The sequence below is a fragment of the Temnothorax curvispinosus genome, unplaced genomic scaffold (genome assembly GCF_003070985.1).
Source record: "Temnothorax curvispinosus isolate PA1 unplaced genomic scaffold, ASM307098v1 QBEX01018625.1, whole genome shotgun sequence".
NCBI lineage: Eukaryota > Metazoa > Arthropoda > Insecta > Hymenoptera > Formicidae > Temnothorax > Temnothorax curvispinosus.
This window is the reverse complement of record NW_020228405.1, coordinates 6667-24532: the sequence shown is the minus strand read 5'-3', so window position 1 is coordinate 24532 and position 17866 is coordinate 6667. Positions and strand designations below refer to the sequence as shown.

General features: G+C 37.1%; 4 protein-coding genes and 1 long non-coding RNA gene across 8 annotated transcripts; 3 read left to right on the top strand and 2 right to left on the bottom strand.

Annotated features, from left to right (window-relative positions):
* Positions 1-218: 218 nt before the first annotated feature.
* Positions 219-1553, top strand: LOC112468559 (transcription factor MafG-like). The gene is made up of 2 exons (XM_025037785.1): positions 219-574; positions 814-1553. Exons 1-2 carry the CDS (start codon positions 548-550, stop codon positions 1177-1179), a joined length of 393 nt encoding a protein of 130 aa, XP_024893553.1. The 5' UTR covers positions 219-547; the 3' UTR covers positions 1180-1553.
* LOC112468558 (tRNA (cytosine(38)-C(5))-methyltransferase-like) lies at positions 1480-2945 on the bottom strand. Its single transcript, XM_025037784.1, has 3 exons — positions 2857-2945; positions 2642-2716; positions 1480-2531 (listed from the first exon to the last, which is right to left on the bottom strand). Exons 2-3 carry the CDS (start codon positions 2694-2696, stop codon positions 1507-1509), a joined length of 1080 nt encoding a protein of 359 aa, XP_024893552.1. The 5' UTR covers positions 2697-2716; positions 2857-2945; the 3' UTR covers positions 1480-1506.
* LOC112468556 (protein CLEC16A homolog) lies at positions 2887-8196 on the top strand. 3 transcript variants are annotated; one of them, XM_025037782.1, is made up of 15 exons: positions 2887-3390; positions 3482-3610; positions 3754-3887; positions 3966-4123; positions 4298-4527; positions 4587-4779; positions 4840-5493; positions 5572-5698; positions 5805-5959; positions 6063-6224; positions 6323-6461; positions 6629-6932; positions 7011-7141; positions 7211-7263; positions 7392-7641. In XM_025037782.1, exons 1-15 carry the CDS (start codon positions 3317-3319, stop codon positions 7539-7541), a joined length of 2793 nt encoding a protein of 930 aa, XP_024893550.1. In that variant the 5' UTR covers positions 2887-3316; the 3' UTR covers positions 7542-7641. The 3 variants fall into 3 exon arrangements, with proteins under 3 accessions (XP_024893550.1, XP_024893548.1, XP_024893549.1); XM_025037780.1 differs by having other exon boundaries at positions 7211-8196; XM_025037781.1 differs by having other exon boundaries at positions 3966-4114; positions 7211-7653.
* A 129-nt stretch (positions 8197-8325) lies between these two features.
* LOC112468557 (hepatocyte growth factor-regulated tyrosine kinase substrate-like) lies at positions 8326-12717 on the bottom strand. The gene is given in 12 exon segments (XM_025037783.1): positions 8326-8870; positions 8872-9336; positions 9412-9707; positions 9810-10123; positions 10218-10573; positions 10748-10924; positions 11490-11565; positions 11642-11916; positions 12018-12206; positions 12295-12370; positions 12526-12610; positions 12681-12717. Coding segments are annotated over 12 exon segments (2457 nt in total). The 3' UTR covers positions 8326-8759.
* Positions 12718-14561: 1844 nt separating this feature from the next.
* Positions 14562-17553, top strand: LOC112468560. Of its 2 annotated transcripts, XR_003042418.1 has the most exons (5): positions 14562-14722; positions 15708-15899; positions 16369-16593; positions 17039-17230; positions 17416-17553. It is a non-coding gene; the product is annotated as an uncharacterized LOC112468560 (long non-coding RNA). The 2 variants fall into 2 exon arrangements; XR_003042417.1 differs by having other exon boundaries at positions 14565-14722; positions 17039-17553.
* The last annotated feature ends 313 nt before the right edge of the window (positions 17554-17866 follow it).

Sequence of the window (17866 nt, the reverse complement as noted above, 5' to 3'; positions counted from 1 at the left end):
GTACTAAAAATTTATAGTTCACGTTACGTATGCCAGTATGCTATAGATTTTTAGTAGTCAGTACATGAAACGTATGTATATATATCTATTATTGTAACTTTAACCAATCACGTTTTACTCGATATATCAGGAACTGTATCAACAACATGGAGTAACCAATCAGGTTTGCCGCCTTGTTCTCTGCATCTCATGTATTCCATGGTACTCTAACCATGTCTGAATACATATATTTACAACCGATAATCCATACGTTTAAAAAGTTAATAGCTGGATATGCAACATGATTGAAATTTCAAGAATTCGACAAAGAACAAAATAAAAGCTGTAGGCGACGTTTTGTGCCGAATATAGGCTAATTGCATACATACGGGATTGATGTTTTTAGAACTGTACCAACAGTGCGGGGAGAACTCGGCGAGATCGGTCTTTCAGGTCTGCGAGAATGACTAAGCATATTTATCGGGAAAACGCAAAAGACAGGGGAATCCGGGCGTTTTCGAGACTATTCCGTTCTCGGGCGTGAAAAACCACCGGCTCGGGGATAGCTATGGATGGAAAGAGATCGATCAAAATGGTATGTTTACGTAGCGTATCGCGTACCTGTGTGAGCGTCTCCTCTTTCTCGATACCTTTACAAATGCGAGCGTTTGAAGAGGCAAAATTGACAAGTCATACGTATAAATTTCCATTGTTTAACTTGAATGTTGCATAATTTTGTCAAATGAGCAAAAACGAGGCGCATAAATTCCATACAATGTCCACCACAAGAATGTCGAGTTTTCATCAAGTATCTTGTACTACCCGTTGATACAGGATCCGCTCTCACCTGGCCCATGTCTAGACATTAGCGACGACGAGCTCGTTACGATATCGGTGCGGGACTTGAACAGGCAGTTGAAGCTACGCGGGCTGTCCCGAGAGGAGATCGTACGTATGAAGCAACGGAGACGCACCCTGAAGAACAGGGGCTATGCAGCCAGCTGTCGCATAAAGCGCATCGAGCAGAAGGACGAATTGGAGTCTGAGAAGACCCAGGAGTATCGCGACATGGAAAATATGCAGGAGGACAACAATCGTATGAGGGAAGAGATAGAATCCTGGCATTCAAAGTACCAAGCGCTGAAAAAATTTGCCCAGGAAAAGAAGATCATTATTCCACCTGATCTGGAAAACATGTAAAAAAGTTCGGAGATATACCGATTAGCTATACATATATTTATATATATTGACAATAGGATGGTTTGGTGAATGTTTTAACGTTGCAATTGTGTTCTACAAATTCTCCTTCTACTTTGTAGAGTTGTAGAAAAGACTTTATTTTGTACATATAACTTAGAATTCAAATTATCCTCTAGGTATTTTAAATTATACAAATATCGTACCTACTACCACAATACTATATAAAATAGTTCTCTGATTTAGCATGTAAGAATATATAGGAAATATTGTAAGAGAGCATCGAGCTATGGGACAATGGGTGGAGAATATGGCAGTTCCATTGATTTTTCATGCATCTTCATTTTCAGTACATAATAAATGTATTAATCTGCTAACCACGTGAATATTTATTGAATTTCCTAGTAGTCGGTATTTTTGTCTATCCGTGATATGCTTTGGGAAACGGAAATCTTCTGGGAAACACATTAATCGGCACACTTCTTTCGGTGAAAAAAACCTGAGTTTCAAATCCGACAAGATCCGCAATTGCGTATCCGAATCGTTCTCCCGACTGCCAGCTTCGTTATACTTCGATCTGATTGTTTCGTCCGTAAACGGGCAATACACAGATCCCGTACCCTCCGCATAATGCCCGTATCCTTTCGTGAAGCAACAGGAACCGCTGCTCTCGGACGTTCGTATATCCAGCACCCATGCTCTCTTTTGTAACAATTTAGAAGGTAGCGAATATCTCGATTCTTCAGTATTTTCCAAAATATTGTCTAACGTGTAACACAATCTACCAGATCTCGGATTAATCTTGCCTTTCTTCTCTGCCAATACCGAGTGCTCACTTTTTGGCAGTAACTCGAACAATTCAGGTGGCAAACTACTTTCAACCGAGGATTGTTTGAAACAGAACTTCAGATTAATCCTCTTCGCCAGTAAATAATATCTGTGTCTAGTGTTTGGTATACCAAATTGACACGGGCTTAATATTAACTCTCTGTAGGTATACCCACAATTTTCTATGCAGTTTACTAGTTTGTTCCTCATTTCAGACATCTCGAAACCTTTGACATTCTCAAGCAAGATATATTTCAAGTTTTTTAATTCTGGTATCAGGTTCAAAATGTGCAGCAAGGAACAAGTTCTGTTATCAAGCGCATCCTTCTTCAGTCCTAATCTGGTAAAAGGCTGACACGGAGGGCTCATGAGTATAACGTCTGCATCCAACTTGGTCAATTCCTGTGCGTTAATAGATTGTATGTTTCTGTTCATGAGAGCAGTTTCTGGAAAATTGTGATGATACACGTCGTTCGCAACGGGATTTATGTCGATTGCTGCGACGACTTTTGCCGCAATTCCACTCTCTGAAACGATACAACGTGCATAACGAAGACAAGTTAACATCCACCAGGTTGATTGATTTTAATGTTTATAGAGATAAAGGTTCATAATGTAAGATTGCGTGAGAATTTACCACGGAGCGCATAATGCATCCCTCCAATGCCACTGTACAGCTCCAGCACTTTCATTATCAGCAATCTGCCTGAAGCTGTTTATAGAAAAAAATACACGTGCTATACATACAAAAAGTTAAAAAAAAATTTAAGTTAAATCGAGATCTACATTGATAGAAATGGACTAGCCTATCTATGTAAAGTTTATGGTGACCAGATATTAACCTAACCTAACCTTTAACCCTAACCTAATCCAAATTCAGACGTTCGTAATTCATCAGTCGTCAATCGTGATCTCCGTCTTAAATGCAGGTCGAATCAAGCTGGATTCTGTTTTGCGTCGTGTAAAATTCAACGATCAATGGCTCGGCCGAAGGAGCGAGATTAACGTGTCATCAGGCCAAAGACGATGAACGGACGCTTAACGTGCGCATTAACGAGGCAGTAAACGACTCGTTTCACTCGTTTGTGGTAGACTCGAAGTCTTAACCTGGATGGCGATGTAAAATATAAAATCCTTCGTGATCTAAGACATTTATGCCGTTCACGCTACTAGTTTGTACGGTGGGCACGAGCTCGACAGAACGGTATGTCTCTACGATTGTCGCGTGAGAAGGAGACGCTTGCTCAACGCAGGAGGAGGTAGAGCTTGGATGGAACGCGAATGCGGGCACGTCCGTTCGAGATAGCTGAAAATGTTTCGCAGTCGGAGCTGGTTCGGCGGCGGGCTTTGGAAGCCCAAGAACCCGCATTCCCCGGAGCACCTTAAGTACGTCGTGGACGGTCAGCCAATGTGCTGCTCGCTGTAGCGTCGCTAAAAAGCTATACTTACAAATGCGTTTGTTTGTGTTTGCATTCAGGTACCTGTACAATGTCTTGTCGAAGAATCAGACCGTGTCTGAGAACAACAGAGGTTTGCTGGTCGAAACTCTACGTTCGATAGCTGAGATTCTCATATGGGGCGATCAAAATGATAGTAGTGTATTCGAGTTAGTAGATACAATAACAATGCCATCTCTCTCTCATTGCCATCTCTGAATCTTTATTGATGATATCGTTCTAAAATCCAAGCTAATACCTTGACAAAATATAGAAGCATAATAGGATATAAATATATATTATATATTTACAGCTTTTTTCTGGAGAAAAACATGCTTTCGTTTTTCCTGCGTATTATGAAGCAGAAATGTGGGAGCTACGTGTGCGTTCAGTTGCTTCAAACGTTAAATATTTTGTTCGAGAACATACGCAATGAAACATCCTTATGTGAGTTTTGTAAAAGCTTTTTTCTTTTATATTAAGCAACTTCCAAGTGATCAATTTGTTGAAATCTTGTGTTTTCAGATTATCTACTGAGTAACAATCATGTGAACAGTATAATAGTGCACAAATTTGACTTTAGCGATGAAGAAGTAATGGCGTATTACATCAGTTTCCTGAAGACGTTGAGTCTGAAATTAAACGCACATACTATTCATTTCTTCTATAATGAGGTAAACGAGGTACACGCATAATGATATTCTGTGCTTTAATTTAGCTTGAGTTTGTTGATCGTGTGAATAATTGCTAAAGAAATATAGGTATAATAAGATGCATACGGATATGCCTGTATTAGTATTATCCACTAAAATTCACTGCCTTTGACCAGATTGTAATAGGTTTCTTTCTGTCATTAGCATACCAATGATTTTCCACTGTACACAGAAGCAATCAAATTTTTCAATCATTCGGAAGGTATGGTGCGCATAGCCGTGAGAACTCTGACGCTAAATGTGTATCGCGTCGAAGATGCATCTATGCTAGCCTTCATAAGAGATCGCACAGCCGCGCCATATTTCAGTAATCTCGTGTGGTTTATCGGGGATCACATTATAGAATTAGACACTTGTGTCCGGAACGATGCCGAGTAAGTGTCTCGATATTAAAACGCCTCTTTTTCTGTTATTAATAAAATGTTCCTTCTAGTCACCAGAGTCAAAATAGATTGTCGGATTTGGTTGCGGAACATTTGGATCATCTGCATTATCTAAACGACATATTATGTTTAAACATACCGGACTTGAACAAAGTTCTATCGGAACATTTATTAAATAAACTGTTAGTCCCGTTGTATGTCTATTCTCTGATGAAATACAAAAACGCTTTGTGCCAAACTCAGGTAAGGATCGAATTTTTATCTCCTTCATTATAGGAATAATTATATAAGTTGAATTTTTAGGATGAGAGAAAACACGTCAGTGTTGTGGTAGCGCTTTTTCTACTTTCTCAAGTCTTTTTGATAATATCGCACGGACCTCTTGTACATACGTTAGCAGCCGTGATGCTCATGTCCGATTTAGAGACGATTCAAATTGGAACGAATGAGGTTCTGGAAAAATTTGGGGATATAGCCTCGAATAGGTCTATTATTCTTTCACCGCCGAAAGAAACGTTGAAAAAATCTTTGGAGACTTTAAATGAAATGCGCTCAACACCCGAAGAATCTTACGATCAAGAAAACAGTACAAGAAATATAAAAGAAGATAAAAGTACAATTAACGATACGCAAGATATCAATCACCCAAGCACATCGTTTGACGATGCTTCAACTTCTGTAAATACTCCCGTTCTTATGAGTACACCACCAAATACAAGTATTCCGAGCGAAGAGGACTTAGAGGAAATTAAGCACTTGAATGTGACGGATGAGGAGAAAGAGCAACGCTTGGCGTTGGAGAGCCCTTTGATGCCTCATCAAAGTCAAAATGACTTATTCGAATCCTTGACAAAAAAACCATTTCTAGAAACAATAACCAATTCTTTATTATGCACAGAAAATGATTATGCTGCATTATTCGCGCTTTGCCTATTATATGCATTAGCCAATAATCAGGTAACCATTATAAGTTTTCTCATCTGTCTTATTTCTAAATATTTTACATAATAATAAGTTGATTCTATTATTTACCAGGGTATAAGTCGTAAAATTCTGAATATAATCCTGTCTCCATTCCATAATGACATGTCGACGAAAAATTCTTATAATGAATTACTCATGGAGAGGTTGATTCATATTATAACTTTGAGTTGTCAAACAAGTGAGTTATATCAATATTTTTCATTGTAATATATGTGAATTTAACGTTTACATCTACCACGCATAAAGTTTCCACGTTTAGTAAAGAATTATCAATTCTTTGTTAGATTCCAAAGTGAGGCTCATTACATTGGAGTTAACTATCAAGCTATTAACACAACTGACGGTATCCGAAGGACAATGCCTATTACGAGAATCGCATCTAGCAGTTATTGAAGCAGCGAAAGAACAAAGCACGTCTCTGCTAAAAAACTTTTACAAGGTGAATTATTAAAATTAGACCAATTGTAAGATGCGCTTGCGCAAATTTTCTTTGCTTTTTATCTTAAATATATTTATGTTAATAATATATTAATTTTACTTAGAGTGAAGATATTTTTTTGGACATGTTTGAGGACGAATATAGCGAAATTCAAAAACGACCATTAAATGTCGAATGGTTAATGATGGATAGCAATATTTTGTTGCCTCCTACAGGCACACCTATGACTGGAATTGAATTTAGCAAAAGGCTGCCGTGTGGTGAGGTAGGTAGAAATAGAAAAAAAAAACATACTTTTAGGTAGATATATAAGAGAAATAACAAATTTATGATGAGAGAATAAAATCGTGAATGATTGTGCAGGTGGAAAGGGCACGTCGTGCAATAAGAGTTTTCTTCTTGATAAGAGAACTATCTCTGACACTCAATATGGAAGCGGAAACTCAATTACCACTGACTAATCCGGCTAATTGCGTACAAGTCAACAACGTTCTTGATCTAAGTAAAAGTTATTTCTCTCTCTCTTACACATATAGTTAACTATTTAAAAAACGATAAAGTTAATATATTGTGATATTTAATATGCAATTTTTTTCATTTATTTATTAATTGTGATTATAAGTAAAATTAGATAAACGCAAGATTTGTTATTTATAATTTTATCTACAGATAACAGTGATTTGATTGCATGCACTGTCGTGTGGAAAGACGGCCAGAAAATTCGCCGTTTCTTAGTCATTGACGTTGTGCAATTGATTCTCGTGGAACCTGATATCAGTAAACTTGGATGGGGTGTTGCAAAGTTAGTTGGTTTTTTACAAGACATTGATGTTACCGGAGACAAGGATGATTCAAGATGTTTATATCTGACAATTTACAAGCCGTTAAGCAGCAGTACGGGCAATCGTATACCGTTACTATCGGCTAAATTTATTTTCGATGATCATATTCGATGTATGGCCGCCAAACAAAGGTTGGTTCCGTAGCAAACTTTACGCAAAGTCGTATTTATTATTTTACTTAATGAAATCTCGGTCAAATAATAATTTAGGTTGACAAAGGGACGAATAAAAGCAAGACAAAAGAAGATGAACCAGATTGCAAGATTGTTGGATATTCCGACAAGTATGCCTCATTGTTCAACACCACCGAATTATGCCTTGCGTAGTTTACGACATGAACGTAAGTTCAAAGCTAAAAATCAGTCAGCAGAATCTTTGTAAATGATTGATTTAATTTTTTTTTCCCTAGGTATAGTCGGACGTGGTCAGAGACCAAGGGATCAAGCGAGGCCGATGTTCACGGTAAACAAAGTTCCTGGGTTCGCGGCACAAATGCGTAGGGAGAATGTTAGGCCGGTGGCATCGTCGAGTTCCAAACGCGATGATGCCAGTTCGAACGAGAGGATTCATGAAAACGGTTTACGATCTAGAGACGGTTCACCCAAGATGCCAAGGCCGCGGAGCGAGGAGATCCCCCTAGAGGACATGCGTATTCGGAAAGCTTCTCTCACGTCCAATGGACTGAACGTGGTACACGTGTGTCCAGAAAGGAGGGACAGCCAAGGTGCTTGTTCGAATAGCAGCGAGTCTTCGTCTGTGATTAGTAGGAAACACTCTGAAGAAACATCGTTCACGTCTCCGCAGGGACAAGAATCAAAGCCACGTAGAAAGGGTCAAGTGGAAACTGTGTGATTAAAACAGTACAGTTACAGTTAACTCGGCGGACTAGCAATTCAAACTAAGCGTATCTTTTAAAAATTTTAAAGAACGGATGAGAATGTATGTACATGCCATACTTTTGAGTTAGCAAAAAGAGTCTGCTTGACTAATTTAAAAAAATTTTAGTGGGAACGTTTTATCTTATAACTAGTAGAAATAATTTTCATGATATTTTTATCCAATATGTGTTGGTAATAGCAATTAATTTTTTCAATGAAGGATCTTATCTATGACTAACGCAGGAAAAAATGAGGAGGTGGAAGTTATTAAATAATATTGTTAAATCATTGTTACACTTTTCTTTGTGTTAAAAATTATTGGGGCTGTCGTTATCTATACAGGCACCTCATGTTTTAATTTTAAATAAAGTTTATTCGCGCTACTTGATATAAATATCTCTTTAACGGTAAAGAATCGCGCAAAAATTCTCGTAATTATTTCACGTGTATATATTCCTGTTTTAAGGAGGTTATAGTTTTTCTATAATTTAAAAAATAAAGGACATAAACAACTTCAGGCGGCATTGATCATTTATATTCATATCTAAAATAAATTCTTGAAAATCTTTTGCGAATGACTGTAAAACACAAGACTTAATACTTAAGAGTTGAATATAAAAATATACACTAACCAAATTGTTGTATTAGAAATTGTGTATTTATTTCATATGTTGAAGGATATCCTGTACATGCATAGATATATGTTTATTATAAACATATTTTTTTTAAAGAACAATATAGCAAGAAACAGTTTTGTTTGATATCGTAAATTGCACAAGTGTATATAAAACTAACCGGATTCATATCTTTTCTCTACCCTGTTAATATAATATTCCATTAAATACATGTTCGTATTTCGATCTGTTCTAATATATTTCTTAAAAACAGTTTAGTATTATGTCAATAATCAACAAACGTAAAATTATATGGCTTCATTGCCAGAATTTTATTCGGTAAAATAAGCAACTGTTATAACTGTCTTAACTTTACAATGTTCTAATTAGAAGAAAAAGTAAAACATTTTTTTCTGTTACTTTAAATGTATTACATACAATATTCAATTTATTCAATCGAAAGAAATTAGCTCTGCCGTTCTAGGTTTTGTATCTTCTGCAGCTCGCGAAGTTTCGTTGGTTGTAGTCGGGACTGGAGGAGCAGGTTGAAATGGCATTGACTGCGCGCCAGGAATTTGGGCCATTCCTTGCATCGTTGGTACACCGGACGTTTGGGGGCCAGGTAAAGTTTGACCTGTTGCAGGAACAGGTCCGCTGTTAGCTCCAGCAGGCACTTGAATAACACTCGAAGGTTGATTGGACGAAATAGCAGTATTGGAAATATGCGTTGATATTGAGGGTCCTTGACCAGGCAACGTAGACGGTTGTTGCGATCCCATTTGCGGTGGTAGACCAACTACGGCACCGGCAACTACCGGGCCTGATGAAGGACCCAGGTGCCCTGGGGGTATCGGAGGTAATCCGATTTGAGTCGGAGGAGGGGCCTGCTGCGGCATTTGAGGTGAGGCGCCTTGTTGAGGTGATATATGTCTGCCTGCCTGAGCTTGTCCTGGCGACACGTGTACCGCGGGACCTTGTTGAGATCCAATCTGATGATTGCTCGGTGGCTGAAGCTGTTGAATAGGCGGCATTTGAGGCGGCATCTGAAAGAACAATATTCACACTTAGGTTTTATCGATAAAAACAATCGACAAAGACGTTTAAGTTCGCAAACTTACTATTCCCGGGCCTGGTATAGACACGCGACCTATATTCTCCTGTCCTTGGATCGATGGATCTGATTGTTGCTCCGGATTAGGAAGCGATGGCATCATGTGCACTGGCAAAGTATTCATCGGTGGCATATTATACCCTTGCATAGGATATTGACCCATGGCTGGTTGCCCATACATGTAAACTCCTTGATTCGTGGGTGACATAGGATTGTAATTAGCTCCAGCAGTCGGATAGTGGACATGACGAACAGGTGATCCTTGAGAAGGTCCCATAAACTCAGAAACTGCTTGATAACCTCCTGCAAAAATAGAATAAACATACGGTAGATATGGTTTTTTAAATAAAGATAAAACAGATTAAAGAATGCATAATAATTGTAAATAGCAAAATTAAAAATTACCCATTATATATTGCTGTTTCTGTTGCTCTTGACGCATTTGCATTTCCCTTTCTTGTTCTTGAATCTTTCGTAAAGCTAATTGGCGTTGATATTGTAAGTATTCTTGCTTCTTCTTTCGCATGATTGCCAATTTTTGCGCCATCAGCATCTGCCGCTGTCTCTCAGCTTCTTCTGCTCTTCGGCGTAATTTCTCTTTATGTTCATCTCGGAGCGCGTCCAATGCAGCTCTAGCATCTTTCATCTGAGTTAATTTATCTTGCAAGCCTTCGTAATACACTCTACTGTCATCTTGTTCTTGGATATATCTTAATAATCTATTTAAAAAAAAAAAAAAACATTATTTTCTATGATCAAAATAAAAAATCCAATTTATCACAGAAATAAAATATAATTTGCTTTTGAACATACCTGGAATGCATAGCTGTTATATTCATAAATAAAGTCTGAACTGAACTATCGTTAGCAATTGATCTGCCTCGCGAAGAGTTGCTTTTCATCCTGTTGACGAAAATTTCGACCTGAGATCTTAAACCACCCACAAATTCTTCCATCTGAGTATCGATTTCGCCATTTTCCTGTTTTATTAATACAAGTTTTTGGGGCATCGGACTGCTTATGTTAGGCGCAGATGGACTAGTCACATCCACTCTTGATCCATGCTCCTCGTTCACAGTTTGCCTATGTTCCCAATACTTGCGATTTAGATATTTAGCAAGTTCAGGTTCAATCTCGTCATCATCTTGTACCTGCAACGGGCTAGGACCCTAATGAGAAAAATTAGACTAATTGTAGAGACTTTATACTAGAAACTTCACAAGAAATTAAAATAATAATAATTTATGTTCACATAACATTCAGCTGAATTCATAAAACAAGATAAATTGTTAATAAATAACAATTTGATGTAATAGATTCAATAGAAACTACGATAAACTTACGGGCGATGGTGGTGGAGAATATGTTGTTCTAGTTATGGGAGTTGGATTGGACTTTATAACACTTGTAGCACGTTTCTTTTCTTTTTCTTTTTGTTCAGCTTCACTCTGACTTAGAGCTATTGCCAAATTTAATTCTTCCTCTTCTCGCAGTTCTTCTTCCGTTTTTCGAGCTGGAACCTATAACAAGATAAACTACTAATAACAAATGTTATATATGTATGTAATTCATTTTACTATTAATATGCATGAATTACTATATAAATGCAATATTATTACAATTATTTTAAATAATGGACAAAACTACCTGCGAGCAAGACACTGGAGAAGCCATTTTCAACTACTAATTTGATTATAAATGAATATACATACACAGTCTTGAACGTATAGTACGTTCCATCTTACAGAATAATTAGAGAAATCATGTTATATAAGAAAAATCCATTTAAAAAAATTGAGTTGCCCTTGAAATCTCCTCTACATATAATAAAAGCATTGCCATTGCATTTCATGTCTCAAAATCATACAATTTTGTAGTCTGCATTTTTTTTTAATTATTTAAAATAGCAAAGATATTTACGTGATAATCTTCAGATCACATTTAATTGAAGAAAACTGACGAACCATTTAATTGTAAATTATTTTAAAAAAGATAATTAGTGTCTTAAATGACATTTACATATAAATGTTAGTCATTATATTTACTATTCAGTAAAATACAAGTACAATAAGCAGCAAAACTTACCTGTTGCTGCTGAGCCAAAGTGCTTTTGAGATACTCCACTGGAAGATCGGTATCTTTGGCTTGTGTTGCAGATGGTCTGAAAAACTATGACGTTCAAAAAACTATCCGAATAATGTAAATCGCGACGAATGAAATAAGGAGTTTTCACCAACTTGTTAACTTGTTCGTAACAAGCTTCGCAAACTCGCACTTCTTTCTCAATCCCGAATTTGGGCAAAGTAGAGACTTTACTCGAACACTGGCCGCAAAAGACTTGACCGCATGCTCTGCAATGATGCTTCCGTTGAACCATGCCAAAAGTTACGCGACACCGATGGCACACCTCGCCATCCGCCCATGCGGGCGCAGTGTCTGCTCTAAACATAGCGTCGCTTTCTTTCAAAACAGGAAATTGATAACCTTCGGCTTTCATTATATTTAACGTGTCCTGCAAAAAGAAAAAAATAAATGTCAGAAGAATGAAATAGACAACATTTTATACTGATAACTAAATTGTAGCAAGTATTGTAGATAGCAATAATTCGTCACCTGAACTGTCCTATATCTAGGACTGTGACGAAATGCGTGAGCCCAAGCTTGTATTAGCTCCAAAATTTTATGTCTAACGTTCTCGTGCGGAGAGGTTTTAACCAATTCTTTCAATTGCTCCATATACTGTTTAGTAGCTATCTCATCGTGAATCAACGTCCCACAATTTTTCACACAAGATTCCAGTACCTAAATAAAAACACATTAATAAATATAAAAATATAATAAGTCTAATAATATAATCTTTTTAAAAAAAATTACGTCGTATGTTTCTTACCAGTAAGGCGTATAGTGCTACATGAGGATTACAGTTTATCATCTTCTTCTTTATAGCGGTGAGTGCAATTTTTGGCCTAAATATACAAAACAAATAGTTTAGAAACAAATAGTGATAATAATACATCTAATACGACTTTTCCAATGTGGGACATAATCAACAGTGTGTCGCTACACCCCAATTATTCAGCGAAAGATGAAAGTGTACTTTACATAAAGGAATTATGCTTACTGAACATCGCTCTGGCGTATAAGATCACAAATTTGCATAATTGTAGGCCAGTCTGGTTCCAACTGCAGATGACTCGTCGCCTTATCTACGAACGATTAATGACGGCTTTAGAAAGCTCCGACATTTTGAAGACAAGATTTCAAAGAAGAGCTTACCTAATAATTTATCAAAATTCGTCGAACTGCGAAACATCTTGTAACTCGTGACGAAACTCGCGTTCTCGCCTTCCCGGAGTTTTTCACCACGTATACGCGCAGAATAATCCGTACTCGGCAATCGGACTGCGACAGCTCCAGCAGCGCAACTTTTGACAAATCCCACTTCTCTGTTCTCTCTTCTCTCGCTCGCTCACGTTCAGCTGGTCTTCAGTCTCGTGTTGATCTTGTTCCTCTCTCCGAGTGTTTACGAGATATGTGAGTCATGGAAGTCGATCGCTATTATCGACTAATCGACTCTCAAAATTTATCGACGTCAAACAAAAGCTTTTATCGAGCGTTTGAATATGAGACCCGCGGTCCGTGACCCTGCGCACAATATATATAGAGTCCTTATTAGAAATAAGAATAAATATGAAAAATTAGAGGAATTGGAATTAGAAATAATAATTAAACGAAACGCACAATGGAAAAGAATAAAATATAAGATATAAATATAGGAATATTCTCACATTTACATATCCTAATATTTAAAATATTTATTATGAGAATATTTATTTGTATATCCTAATATTTAATATTTATTTTTGTTCCTAATATGTACTAATATTGTGCGCAGGGCCTCATTGGCTGCGGAAACTGCAGCTCGGTAAACGCTCAATAATTTTTTAATATGATTGGTTCGTGCACTTAGATCCTGCGCGAAGAACTAAAGGAAAGAATCAATCATATTAAGGACCGGTTGTTGGTAAACTAATTAATAGTTAAATCATATATGTATCTTTGTTTTTCCTTCAAATTAGACATGTAATTAACACATCCCTGCCTTTATGGCTCCTGCACACATTTTTTTTTATGAATCCTATCAATTAACGATCCGAATTGCAGTACCCAAAGGATTCAGCCAAACCCGCATATAACATCTGATTTTAATTATACTCATTTACATGATATATAAGTGTATTGGAATAAGAATTTAATTCCAGAATGATAAGTATGGAAAAAGTTTTCAAAAAACCGTTTCACATCCTGCACACAGGACGAGGAAGCACAGCCAAAAGCGATGCGGTATAGCCAATAAACTTTTGGTTCTTACGGAAAACCGGCACGTTGATTGGCTATCCCCTTACTGCGCGGCAAGCGTTTTCTTTTCACGCACGGTTACTATGGTTACCACACATATGTCACTTTCTCACATACATGCGAAATGTGGGGCACGATTATTGATCCCGAGATAACGGCGGCGAGCCGCGAGACCCAACGGTGTAGTATGTTACGTAACATATGGGCGCAAAGTCTTTTCTAGCAAGTTCGAAGCACGAAAATAAGCTAATACGTAAAAGTATCACTAATTTAAAGTATTATTTATTATTTCTTTATTTTCTAAAGGATGGTTAACTCCCCCATCCTACAGAGGATTTTATTTTGTGCCTAAAAATGTGGCTGCAAAGTTATTTTTAAACACTCTTCCTTTTATATCTCTTGTCATTTTTATGTTAATATTTCATATTGAAAAGCCAACTTTTGCTGTATTTCCAAATATGCGTATGTACATGCTTTTTACTTGACGCTCACTCTTTAAGTTATTTTCCTTTTCACTTTTAATTAAATTTTTTAACTGTGCATATTTCTTGAATGTCTAAATAGGGGACCTAAAAGCACCCCTTTTTTCACAAACTTGATATTTCATTAAGCTATTGAAGTCGCACGCGCATGTGTGGAAAGTGCATCGCGAGGCACGCATGAGCAGCGGAATTTTCCGCTGACCCGGCTAAACCCAAAGTAGAGGGGTTTAAACGCAGTTAACAATAGTATTGATCTTTGCCCTTAGATCTGAGTGTACGAGCCAATCATATTAAAGAATTGTTGAGGGTTCCGAATAATCAATAAATTAAACGCGGGTCTCCTCCCAGGTCAGCTCCCAGGTTCGGTTCCATTTGCTTCCATTACGGTGCGAGTAGCGGTACGTTACGGACGCTACGCTTCAGAAGCCGAAAATCCACGGAGAAGAAGACTGTATCAGAGCGACCAAGAGCAACCAGGTATAACGATTTGCTTCGGATTTCGAGTTATAATTCTAATATAAAGTTTCCTGTTACATTTATCGTCAAATTTAAAAATATCAGCCTCAATGGTCGAATTGTGAAAGAGACGCTCCTTCCCGGGCTGGCCGGGCTGGGCGTCGCTTTCGATATAATCATATTGAGCATCTGGAATGTGGTCAATCACAATAAAATCATTTACAGTTTGTTTTTAAAAGACGGTTATTTAGTATCGTGGTTATTGAAGAAATTATCAATTTAATTACGCGTACTATTACGGCTTTAGCTTTTGAGATTGCGTTTCAAGACCGGCATTATAATACTTTTTAGGCACAAAATAAAATCCTCTGTAGGATGGGGGAGTTAACCATCCTTTAAAAATATCTCCATTTAGCCAAATATTTTTTAAATTCTTTAAATAATTTAATTTAACAGCTCCTTTTCCAATATTTAAATCCATATTATATATTTAGAAAATAAAGAAATAATAAATAATACTTTAAATTATAGTGATACTTTTACGTATCAGCTTATCTTCGTGCTTCGAACTTGCTAGAAAAGACTTATACTACACCGTTGGGTCTCGCGGCTCGCCGCCGTTATCTTGGGATCAATAAATCGAGCCCCTCATTTCGTATTTATGTGAGAAAGTGACACATGATGTGTGGTAACCATAGTAACCGTGAAAAGAAAACGCTTGCCGCGTAGCAAGGGACGCGATAGCCAATCAACGTGTTGCTTTTCCGTAAGAACCAAAAGTTTATTTGCTACCGCGTCGCTTCTTGCCGCGCGGCAAGCGTTGAAGCGTTTCCGCGTCCTGTGTGCAGAAGCCATATGACGCGCAGTTTGCTGAGCTGGCCCGTAGAAGGCATATTTTTATCGTGTTAAAAATATACTATCGAGTATGAATAAATGATATTAATTACGCAATCAAAAATCTATTTGCCACGATTTAATTTATTTATCTGATTGTGAATTTGGGCAGATTCTCTTGTCATGGCCCCACACCCCGCACGTCCATCTTAGTCTGCGTTTGGAAACTTCACCCGGGTGCACCCGCCGAGACTTATGCTGTTCGGAAACGTTCAGGTTGTACCAGTGTGACAGAGATGAAGTCGTTCGGAAACTTCACCCGGGTGCACCTCAGGAGGAAAATTTTCCACCCTGAAATTTCAAGGTGAATGCGGGTAACTTATTACATTTGGTGGCATTTTTAAACTGTTGCAATGGAGTTTCTTCTTTTATGAAATTGTTCCGAATGGATTCCGATTGAAATTATTCCGTTTTCCCTAAAAAACAATAGAAATCTAGAGAATAATTGAATTTCGATCGGAATCCATTCCAAACATTTCCAGTCGGTTCTAGTACATCTCTGTGTCCAGTACTTCGTATACAATACACCAGATATTACGTATAATATCTTTTTTCTTCAAAAGCTGGCGAAGCTGGCGAATATCGCATACTGTGCGTTAAATACTTGAATTCGTAGCTCCATATTGTCTATTTCCGGTAAAAAAAATTTTATATAAAAACATTTAAATATATATAAATATATGATATTATATAAAATATTCTATAAAATATGTCTAAATATGTCTATGTGTGTTTTTTTATCTGGCATAATTCATGGACATCCTTCCTTTCAGCTAGCCGCTGCACAGGGCAGGATAAGCAAAATGAAGGAGTGCGAGTGCCAAAAGTCCTGTAGGGTGAATGGTACCGTCCACGAGGACGGCGCAACCTGAGTAAAGGATTGTCAACATTGTTCCTGCGTCCATGGCGAGATTGAGTGCAGGCCGACGCTCTGCGCTCCGTTCACCTGCAAGAATCCCGTCATTCTTGAGGGACAATATGTTGCCCGACCTGTCTCAGTAAGTGGAACATTATACTCCTGTCTTTTTCGTCCCTTTATCTTCCATTCTCAAACGTCTTTCCTATAACATTCCAAAATCCATGATAATTTTTAATAAGAAAATATTTTTATTAAATCCCATTGATTTCTAAGTAATTAACTTCAAAGCTTGACAAGAATCCTACAACATTTAGGATTTTTTCTTGTCTTTTCCTTAGCGCACAGTATATATAGTTTATCATTCATATTTCATATATTTCTTATTTTTAGAACATCGTATAAATTCTTGACATTTGAGAGGACAACTCTCTTGAGTAGTCTAATGTCGCTTTTACATGAATCCGTCTTTTACTTTCACACACGCAACTGACTGATTAATTGACGTAGAGTATTTCGTGTTCAGTCGACCACTTCCGTCTCGTGCCTCACGTTACTTATCTCGCCATTCATGTTTGCCTTCGCAGAACAATGTTTGTTGCACGGCGTAATTTACGATCGCGGCGAAAGGGTCTCATCGAAGCAGTGCGTCGAGTGCAAATGCTACGACGGTATCTTCACCTGCACGAGATTCGACACTGACACCAAATGCCCACCACTACCGTGTCCACCCAGCGAGCAACTCAGCGTGGCGGAGGGATGCTGCAAGTTTTGTCCAGGTACGTCTTCGTTTGGAAAGCTACACGCCGAAACGAATATATTCATTGAAAATTCATTTCCAAAACGAAATAACAAAGCATCTAATATTTCATATCTGTGCTGTATGATGTTATAACTCGATTCTAAACAGTCAGTATTGATAGTTTCGTTAATAAGAGAGTATTTTTTTTCTTATAATCCACAGATTCTTATTATAAAATAGATGATGTAGATATCAATCATATATGGTGAAGTACCAATCAATCTATTTCAATATATATGTATATCTACACTGTTGGAAACATTTTGTATAGTTTTGTTAAAAAAGGTCCTTGTTAAAATTTTTGTGTAAAATAATCAACACATACGTGTGTAGATTTAACATGTGCTTTCTATATTAATTGAACTTTACAAATTTAAAATGTAAAATTATTAAAATAATTTAAAAAATATGTTAAAGTAACACAATTTAAACGTATTTATTAAATGTGTTAAATTTTACAGAAAAAGAGTGTTGATTTTACTTAATAACAGAAGTAAGAATAAAAATTTACAGAAGAAGAATGTTGATTTTATCTTACAATCTCAACTTTAACATAAAAATTATGTTAATTGTACACATAATTAACCTCAAATTACGATCAGAATAACATTTC